Consider the following 9763-nt stretch of genomic DNA (forward strand, 5'->3'; position numbering starts at 1 on the left):
GAATCTTTTTTTTTCTTTTCTTTTTTTTAGAAAATGACTTATTAATAAAGTTAAGATGATTTGATGAATCGTTCGATTTTAATTCGACCGGAAACGACCAAGTTTTGGCTCCAGTGCGTGTGTGAAATATTTGTCCGGTGATGGAAACTCAGCTCAGGAATGCGTTTCTCCTCCGCGTGTGCGCCGTCTCGGATGTTACTCCGACCGTCTGTGAGGTAAGGAAACTAGTCCGTCCCTCTCCGCTGCAGCCGTCCCCATTGGTCCAGGCGGGACCTCAGGAATGTCCTCCAACTGTTTAAATAGCACTTGAATCGGCAGGATAAGTCAGTGGAATAAGAAGTCCAAACACCGGAATAAATCCCGGACGGGAGCTCACAGAGACTTTGCGACCATCTTCACAAAACCGACTGAGCTGAAGGAAGAGAAACGGGATAAATAATCGGACTTTTTTTTCCAGAAACTTTTTTTTTTACTTTTCAGAGGGGATTTTCATCTCAAAGGTTTGTAGAATATTTGTTCTTATTATCATTATTTATTGAGAAGATTGTAGCCTGAACGAGTCCCGTAAAGTGTTTGTTATTCTTGGTTTGAAATAGGGACCACTTGAGATCTGGACATGATGCTGTGTGGCATCTTTTTGCTGTTGATGCTTTGGAGCTGTGAAGGCGCAAGAATTGCAGGTGAGAATGGAATTTTAATGAAGTTCTTCTCTTGTGATGTATTGGTGGTGTATAGCCCTAGTAAATAACTTTGGGGTCTCTTTTTTACTTTATTTTATTAGGAGAGAAAAACACTGACAATGCCTTTTCTTTTCTATGACCTCAGAGAGTCGAGATGACAACAGTGTGTACGACTTATTTGATCTGGCCCGGGTAAACAAGAGACATAACGGAGTGAGTCTGGTCAAAGGTGCCGATCCCTACAGCCCTGCATACAAGGTCCTCAATGCAGACCTGATCCCCCCGGTCCCCGACAGCACCCTCAGGGACCTCCTCGACTCCATCCAGGCTGAGAGGGGCTTCCTCCTCCTGGTCAACTTGAAGCAGTTCAAGAAAACCAGAGGCAGCCTCTTGACTATCGAGAAGACCGACGGATCCGGACCCGTTTTCGAGATCATCTCCAACGGCAAGGCGAACACCCTGGATGTGGTCTACTCCACCATGAACCAGCAGCGGGTCGTGTCTATCGAGGATGCCGATTTGGCCAGTGGACACTGGAAGAACATCACGCTGTTCGTTCAGGATGACCGCGTTCAGCTTTTTGTCGGCTGCGATGAGATCAACGGTTCAGAGATGGACTTGCCCATCACCAAAGTGCTGTCCCAGGAGGTGGCGGACATCGCCAGGCTCAGGATTGGAAAGGGAGCCAGTAGGGACAGATTCATGGTAAGTTCTACAGCGTTTATCTCAGAAATATTACTCGCAGAATGACTGCTGTAAGGGAAAAAAAAGTTTAATAGATTTGTCTCATAACTGGAATTTATTATCCAACAGGGAGTGCTTCAAAATGTGCGCTTTGTCTTTGGGACCACCCTTAATGCCATACTGAGAAATAAGGGATGCCAGAGTGGAGGTGAGTCTGAAAAACACATCAACTGCCCTTAACTGGATGAATCTAATTCTACCACATTGTGCTCCAGTGAATAGAAATGAATGTGGCTTCTCTCCTCTTTTCCCCTGCAGCTACCTTAACTGATTTCATGACCTTGGACAACCCGGTCAACGGCTCTAGCCCTGCTATTAGGACTGATTACACCGGCCACAAAGCTAAAGGTGAGACCTCTCCTCCCCAAAGTGTCCTCTCTGTTCTACTCACCATTATAAGCCTTAAGAGGTGGAATCATTTATTGGACCCTTCTCTCCTCTCATTCAGATCCTCAATCCGTCTGCGGCTTCTCTTGCGATGACATCGCCAGCATGTTTAAGGAGCTCAAGGGACTCGGCATGATGGTCAAAGTGCTGTCGAACAACCTCCAGAAAGTGGTGAGCTCCGAGGGCCGTCAGGGTCCGCTCTTTGTCATCAGTCACTCTCTCTTTTTCCTCCCACCTCTGTCTTCCCCTCTGCGTTCCCAGTGCGTTCGCCACTTGTCGCCGTAATGGCGACCCCTTGGCCGAGTCCTTAATGAGACCCGTGTGAATACACAAATATGTTTGGCCAACAGTTGCGTTTGCACTGCTTCGCTACAGTCAAGCAATGTCTTAATCACAGTGTCAGTCAGTGATGCGTTTGTATTGGAACTTTGGCAAAGTTGGAGTTTTCCATCCTGAGCATTTCTCTCTCTCTCTCTCTCTCTCTCTCTCTCTCTCTGTTTTCCCCTCCAGTCTGAGGAAAGCAGAGAGGCGATAGACAAGATCAAAATCTACGGTGGAATTTGCATCCACAACGGCATCGTCCACCAGGACAAAGACGAATGGACCGTGGACGGCTGCACCGAGTGCACCTGCCAGGTGAGCGAGTCCCCACACCTGCCAGAACGCAACCTTTAAACGAGCCAGGAACAGCTGTGTCGAGACGCCGCCGCGTTCCCGGCTGTAATGAAGTGATAATAGTGTTTATGTTAGCGCCTCCCTTTATAACGGCGTCGCTTCTGTCTGAAAGCCATTGACACCTTCTCTCAGCTCGCAACGAAGCAGCATGGGGCCTTCCCCCCCCCACCTGCAGCATCTAGTGAAGTTTGCTCATGTATTGTGTAATTAGTTAGGTGTTGGTGGGAGAGTGTTGGTGAGGATTATGTTTTCCATCGACACAGCAGGAGTGTCATGTCCCTGATAAAGATCCCTCCATTGTGAAATATAGCAATTAGGCTTGGAAGAGCCCCAGTTCTCTAGCCAGTCAACCAGGCCGCTCACTCGTTATCCTTGTACTAATTCAGCTGTTCCTCCATCCAGAACTCTGCTACCATATGTCGCAAAATCTCCTGCCCTCTGATCCCATGCGCTAACGCCACCGTGCCCGACGGAGAGTGCTGCCCTCGCTGTGGAACACGTAAGCTTCCTTTTGAATCTGCTCGGAACTTTCAATTGGACTTTCTTCGTTTCCTCCTTGATGTCTTTTTCCCCAAGGTGACGATATGTCCCCCCCCTCTCTCCCCCTCTACAGCAAGTGACTATGCAGAGGACGGCTGGTCCCCCTGGTCTGACTGGACCCATTGTTCGGTGACTTGTGGCAGGGGCATCCAGCAGCGTGGACGCTCCTGTGACCGCATCAACAGCAACTGTGAGGGCACCTCTGTCCAGACCCGTGACTGCTACCCCCAGGAATGTGACAAACGCTGTAAGTCCCTCAGCATTCTTTACGCAGCCATTGTGATATTAAATATTCTCCGTCGGAGGGGATGATGAATTAATTGCGCATGCATTGCTCACAGTCAAGCAGGACGGCGGTTGGAGCCACTGGTCGCCGTGGTCTTCGTGCTCTGTGACCTGCGGGGAAGGGGTCATCACCCGGATACGCCTCTGCAACTCCCCCACCCCCCAGATGGGTGGCATGGACTGCCAGGGAGAAGGACGCCAAACTGAAATCTGCCAAAAGTCACCCTGTCCCAGTGAGTTGAATTTCATATAAAACCAGCATGTTAGAGAGTCTGAATTGCAGGGGGACAAACTGAATGTTGTTTTTAACGACACTTTTCAGTCAATGGAGGTTGGGGACCCTGGTCACCGTGGGACACCTGCACTGTTACCTGTGGTGGAGGAGTCCAGACACGCAAACGTCTCTGCTCAGACCCCGTCCCCAAATACGGAGGGAAAGATTGCGTCGGTGATGCTTCTGTGTCTCAAGTGTGCAACAAACAAGACTGCCCTATTGGTAAGCATTTATAGCAAATATTAAAGAAGCAGGGCATTGTTCATAATAGATTGGATTTTAAGTAATCCTTTTTTATTCTCTACAGATGGTTGTCTCTCCAGCCCATGCTTCCCTGGCGCCAAGTGCACCAGCTTCCCCGATGGCTCTTTCAAGTGCGGCAGGTGTCCACTCGGCTTCTCTGGAAACGGCATCACTTGCAAAGACGTGGACGAGTGTAAAGAGGTCCACGACGCTTGCCACACACACAACGGCGTCCACCTCTGTGAGAACACTGAGCCCGGTTACAACTGCCTGCCCTGCCCTGCACGCTTCTCCGGTCCTCAGCCCTTCGGAAGAGGAGTGGAACAGGCAACCGCTAAAAAACAGGTTTGATTTATTACTTGCTCACTGCGTGTGTGGCTGCTAGGCTAGCTGTTTGCATTTTTTTTTAATTCTCTGTCATTTTCTTTAGGTTTGCAAACCTCGTAACCCTTGCCAAGATGGCAGCCACGACTGCCATAAAAATGCAAACTGCATCTACCTGGGCGTTTTCTCCGAGTCCATGTTCCGCTGCGAGTGCCGGCCAGGCTATGCCGGGAACGGACGTATTTGCGGAGAGGACACTGACCTGGACGGATGGCCCAACACTAACCTGCGTTGTGTGGAGAACGCCACCTACCACTGCAAGAAGGTAGCCAGACCCCCACATGGCCGCTATCTGCACTCTGTTATTGTGACGCACGCCTCCTTAACCGCTCCTTTGTTCCTTTACAGGACAACTGCCCCAACCTCCCCAACTCCGGCCAGGAAGACCATGACAAAGATGGCCTGGGTGATGAATGTGACCATGATGATGACAATGATGGGATCCCCGATGATAGGGTGAGTCAGCTTATTTTTAGCCCCGAAGTGTGCTTTCCTCAGTGACCAGACATAGCAATCAGCAGCAGCCATCCTTTCTTTGGCCAGCAGGAATGTCAAGTCTCTATGTTTTAGAGCTTTCACCAGAGAGTGGAAAACATGCAGCATAGGATAAAGCCAGAATTGAGGACGAGGTGGCTTGTAGCCCATAATTTCTTCGTGTGGATTTGGAAAGTTGGGCAAGAAAAATGCTGCGGTAAAAATTACCAGCTCGCTTGCAGTGGAATATCACATTCCAGCAAAAGTTGCAGAGAAAACAAGCAATGAAAAGCAGAGTTTTTCACGTTTAGATATCACTTCTTTGAGTAATGGTCCATTTTATTCATTTGATTTGCTATTTCTCTATGAATTTAGGACAACTGCCCAAGAGTGTACAACCCTGCCCAGTATGACGCCGACAGAGATGACATTGGCGACCGCTGTGACAACTGTGTGTTCGAGGCCAACACCGACCAAACCGACACCGACAATAATGGAGAGGGGGATGCCTGCGCTGTCGACATCGATGGCGATGGTGAGTTGTGGTTTCTCTGAATTCCATTCGAGTTGGGTTCCATGCCTTTCCTTCACCATAAAAAGCATTTGCAGAGTCCCGAAGGCTAAGACGAGTGTTTTTACACAACAGGCATTCTGAACGAGAACGACAACTGCCCGTATGTTTACAATGTGGACCAAAGAGACACCGACAGGGACGGAGTGGGAGACCACTGTGACAACTGCCCTCTGGAGCACAACCCCGATCAGGTAACGTCATCATTTAATTACCTCCCTGTGTAACACAGATGGATGTCCCATTTCATGTAGAAGTCCCAGCGTTAATGAAAGGAAGTAATGTGATGGAAAAAACAGTGCAATCCTCCTCTCTATTCACCCACCTGTGATCAAATCTGAATGTGTAATTATGCTGAGGTGCAAGGACACTGGACGCTTGTCTGAAGGCGCGCATTCCTGAAAACAAGGGGCTACATTTAAATCAGTGACGACACTCATATTGAGAAACAGTGAAGGGAGTTATTTGATGTGAGAGTTTTATGGTGCCAGTGGGAAATCTCATCATGAAGGAATGCTTTTCTCCCACAGTTCGACTCGGACTCGGATCTCGTAGGAGACAAGTGCGACAACAACCAGGACATTGACGAGGACGGTCACCAGAACAACTTGGACAACTGCCCCTACATACCCAACGCCAACCAGGCAGACCACGACAAGGATGGCAAGGGCGACGCCTGCGACCATGACGATGACAACGACGGCATTCCTGATGACAAAGACAACTGCAGGCTGGCATTTAACCCCGACCAGCTGGACACTGATGGTGAGTCAGTCCCTCGACGTTGTGTCCTATGTGCCCTCTTGAAACACTGGTGCCGTTTATCTCATTGAAGTTTTATCATTCCTAACCCGTCTTTGTGATGTCCAAATCCTCTCTCAGGTGATGGCCGTGGTGATGTGTGCAAAGACGACTTTGACCAAGACAATGTTCTGGACATTTACGACGTGTGCCCAGAGAACTTTGCCATCAGTGAAACGGACTTCCGCAGATTCCAAATGGTTCCTCTGGACCCCAAGGGCACCTCGCAGATTGACCCCAACTGGGTGGTCCGACATCAGGGGAAGGAGCTGGTGCAGACCGTCAACTGTGACCCCGGCATTGCTGTTGGTGCGTAAGACGCAGGCAGACATCTCGCTGCAACGACACAAAGCTGCAGCGAACCGCCTCTAAACCACCTTCTCTCTTACTTCAGGTTACGATGAGTTCAATGCGGTGGACTTCAGTGGAACGTTCTTCATCAACACGGACAGAGACGACGACTACGCTGGCTTCGTTTTTGGCTACCAGTCCAGCTCACGCTTCTACACGGTGATGTGGAAGCAGATCACACAGACCTACTGGTCCCCCATGCCCACAAAAGCTCAGGGCTACTCTGGCCTGTCCATCAAAGTGGTCAACTCCACCACCGGGCCTGGTGAGCATCTGAGGAACGCCCTGTGGCATACCGGAGACACCCCGGGACAGGTGAGAGCAGATTCGTTGGACTCAGGATTCAAGACATCGTTCAACGTAATGTTTCTCATTTTAACCATCACATTTCATGGTTTTCAGGTGCGCACTCTGTGGCACGACCCCAAGAAGATCGGCTGGAAGGACTTCACTGCCTACAGATGGCATCTGATCCACAGACCCAAGTCCGGACTTATTAGGTAATTTCAAAACCTCAGAAGCATGCCCCCACTTTTTTTTTCCAATGACAAATCTGCATGATGTGTATCAAGATGGCAATGAGCTCATGCGATTCCATTTTGTGTTTTAGAGTGGTCATGTATGAAGGCAAGAGGATCATGGCTGATTCTGGAAACATCTTCGACAAGACGTACGCTGGTGGGCGACTAGGCTTGTACGTCTTCTCTCAGGAGATGGTTTACTTCTCCGACCTCAAATACGAATGTAGAGGTAAGCCCATAAGCGACGCTCGATATTTTAAAAAAGAAAATGCTTCCTCGCCTTGGACCTATTTTGTAACCGGTTTTCTTTCTTTTGTTTCTTTCAGATACATAATTGGACCAGCCTTCCAGTAGAACGTCCGTCGGTATGAATATATAATATAAGACCTAGATCAATATCTCTTTAACTTTTTACCTTTTGAGAACTGCACATTGGAGGAATGATGAGCAAGTCAGCTGATGTGAGGTCAACGGACCTCGGGATTTTAGCCAAACGAAAGTTCAACGACGAGTCTGCGCCAAACACAAACTGTGAGCGCAGCTCTGCTCAGAAGAAATTGGCCCTCTCACTTTGTTGCTCTGACCTGCATTGAAGGGGGAGCCCTTATTTTATTGCTTTGCACACCTGAACTGTCGGCGGTACCCCTCTGTGGACGAGGGACCAAAGGATAGAGTGTTTTTAATATGTTAAATATTTCTTTTGAGCATTAATAGACATCTGCTGTGGACTCAAGAGAGGCTTGTTTCAGTATGAAGAAAGCAGTAACTTTCTTAGGCCGGGGTAAGTGTGCCCCTTGAAGGAACTGTTGAGGGACCATGGACAGTATGGACTGACTGTTACTATCAAAGAGAGCGAATGTTGTTTGTGTGTTTGTGAATGTGTGCCACCCAACTAGCATAGTTTCGAAGACAACAGCATAATTTATCATTTTTTTCCATCTTGATTTCTTTCATCCCCCCAGCAGACCTGTACACACCAGGTCTGGTATTTAGCCGAGGCTTAGGGCTGGCCAAAGGCTAGCCAAAAACACCCATCTTCTCAGGAAAGAGCACTAGAAGAAATGAGGAGAGCACAAATTTCAGGACAGCACAGGGCCCCGAAGCAGACGCACTGAACACTGCTTTGGAACAGTTCGTTATTAGCAAATATTATGTTAATACCTTTGATCTTTACTGAATTTGTCACGGGACGTAAACAACGACGGCCAGTCTATTTCCTGACAAGAGTAAACCATTGTATGGCTGTTTGTATTTACTTATTCATCGTAGAGGCTTTTTATCGTCCTCATCTCTGCATCTTAAAAATGTTGTCGGCAACCTGTTCCAAATAAGTGAAATCGATACATATGGAAAGATAAGGAATTACATCTGAGAAACAGCAAAAAAGTAAAAGATAGGTATCTCTAAATACTCTGCTTCTGCACAGTGTGCATGACTGGTGTGTCTGAGCTTGTGTGTATAGGCCTACATTTCCAACAAGGGAGAAATCAAAGGAAACCCTTTATGTACAAATATTACCTCATTAATTATTTTTGTATTGAGGCCAGCAATGCACAAGAATCACTTGTCTAGCATCAGAGGATTAATTGGTTGGCTTCCTTTTTTTTTTTTAGCAAGACTTTAGTATTATTTGTATACTGTATATAAGATATTTTTGTAGAAGCCCAAACAGGAACGTAAAGGATTAAACAAAATGTTGTCTTGACTATGTCGTGCTAAATGTGTTTCCTGTGCATTTGTTTTGATAAGTTATTATGTTTGTTTAATGTTGAGGTTATTTCATTTGTGTAGATATATGCTATTTAAATAATTTATCTAGAAGCGTAGCCTCATATGGAAGCGTTTCTGTCTGTATAAACTTATTTGCACACTGACACGAGGATGTCTTTGTTATTTTTGTTTTTTGTATGTCTTTTTTTTTTATTATTAGTGAAGCTTTTCTATAAACTTTGTACGATAGTTTCTACCTAAAGTGCTGTTTATACTCCTACCTGGTATTTTGTAATGTCAATTGAACAATAAACACTTTAAAAAAAGTTGGTTGGTTGGTGTCTTTTTGAGCAAACAAACAGTTAAATAGTCTCAAGACTTTCATATCTCCTCTGATTGAGGTCTACAAAAGCAGAAGGAGCTGAGCCATGCTGTGTCAAGTGACTGGAATCCATTAGTGGAGTCCTGTGAAGCCTTGGAGAAAGGGAGTAACCTTGGGAGTCAACAGCGGGGAAACTCAACATGAAGTATAACCCACTTACACAGCTCATCCATACAGATCTGCTTACACATCACGCCGGCATCACCTTTCACCTTCAAACGACGAAGCTCCACGTGAGACTTCGACATGAGGAATTTTGGACGAGTGATAAATTCACTCACTTGAAATTCCCTTTTTTCCTTTTTTTTTTTCATAATAATGTCTCAATAAAACTCAAGCTGATGAGGTGTCTATAGACTTGGTCTGTCACTCGCTGACTGTTATGCTATAAGACCCTGCAGCCGTATATCAGACTGCTAATTTAGATGTTTCACAGGGCCTGAAAGAGTCGTAATCTAAAGCACCAGAGAGGGTCGTGCCAGAAAACCCAGACAGTCTCAGTATGCTGCGGGTCTCTTTACATTAGGAGTGACCTCATTCTTCCCACTCTGAGCTCACTGTGTTTCCATTACCCCAAAAATGAGCAGCATATCTTCCCTACTGAAGATATATTGTGTCAAATACACACACAGTGTTTGTAAAAATGGACAAAAATGACACCAAAGCTGCGTTTGTATCTAAGAAATGAGTACGAAGTCTGATCTAATGTCTGCGTGTGCTCCATTTGATCGGTAGTTTCCA

The 9763-nt window shown here is 46.8% G+C and overlaps 1 protein-coding gene across 1 annotated transcript; it reads left to right on the forward strand.

Annotated features, from left to right (window-relative positions):
- Nucleotides 1-335: 335 nt before the first annotated feature.
- On the forward strand, nucleotides 336-8966 carry LOC311016545 (thrombospondin-1-like). The gene is made up of 22 exons (XM_084014296.1): nucleotides 336-500; nucleotides 597-680; nucleotides 826-1385; nucleotides 1494-1572; nucleotides 1683-1772; nucleotides 1873-1982; nucleotides 2322-2447; nucleotides 2889-2985; nucleotides 3100-3273; nucleotides 3368-3544; nucleotides 3634-3807; nucleotides 3893-4173; nucleotides 4259-4477; nucleotides 4561-4668; nucleotides 5062-5221; nucleotides 5333-5451; nucleotides 5788-6022; nucleotides 6140-6367; nucleotides 6453-6724; nucleotides 6812-6909; nucleotides 7020-7159; nucleotides 7257-8966. The coding sequence occupies exons 2-22, from the start codon at nucleotides 617-619 to the stop codon at nucleotides 7262-7264; spliced, it is 3519 nt and encodes a 1172-aa protein (XP_083870422.1). The 5' UTR covers nucleotides 336-500; nucleotides 597-616; the 3' UTR covers nucleotides 7265-8966.
- The last annotated feature ends 797 nt before the right edge of the window (nucleotides 8967-9763 follow it).

Source organism: Eutrigla gurnardus (assembly GCF_963514095.1).
Source record: "Eutrigla gurnardus genome assembly, chromosome: 7".
Classification (NCBI taxonomy): Eukaryota; Metazoa; Chordata; class Actinopteri; order Perciformes; family Triglidae; genus Eutrigla; species Eutrigla gurnardus.

Bases quoted from the DNA above. Each gene is read 5' to 3' on its own strand.
- LOC311016545 (XM_084014296.1), top strand. From the start codon at position 617: ATGATGCTGTGTGGCATCTTTTTGCTGTTGATGCTTTGGAGCTGTGAA. The intron at 681-825 runs GTGAGAATGGAA...CTATGACCTCAG, and splicing joins TGAAGGCGCAAGAATTGCAG to AGAGTCGAGATGACAACAGT. The intron at 2,448-2,888 runs GTGAGCGAGTCC...TCCTCCATCCAG, and splicing joins GCACCGAGTGCACCTGCCAG to AACTCTGCTACCATATGTCG.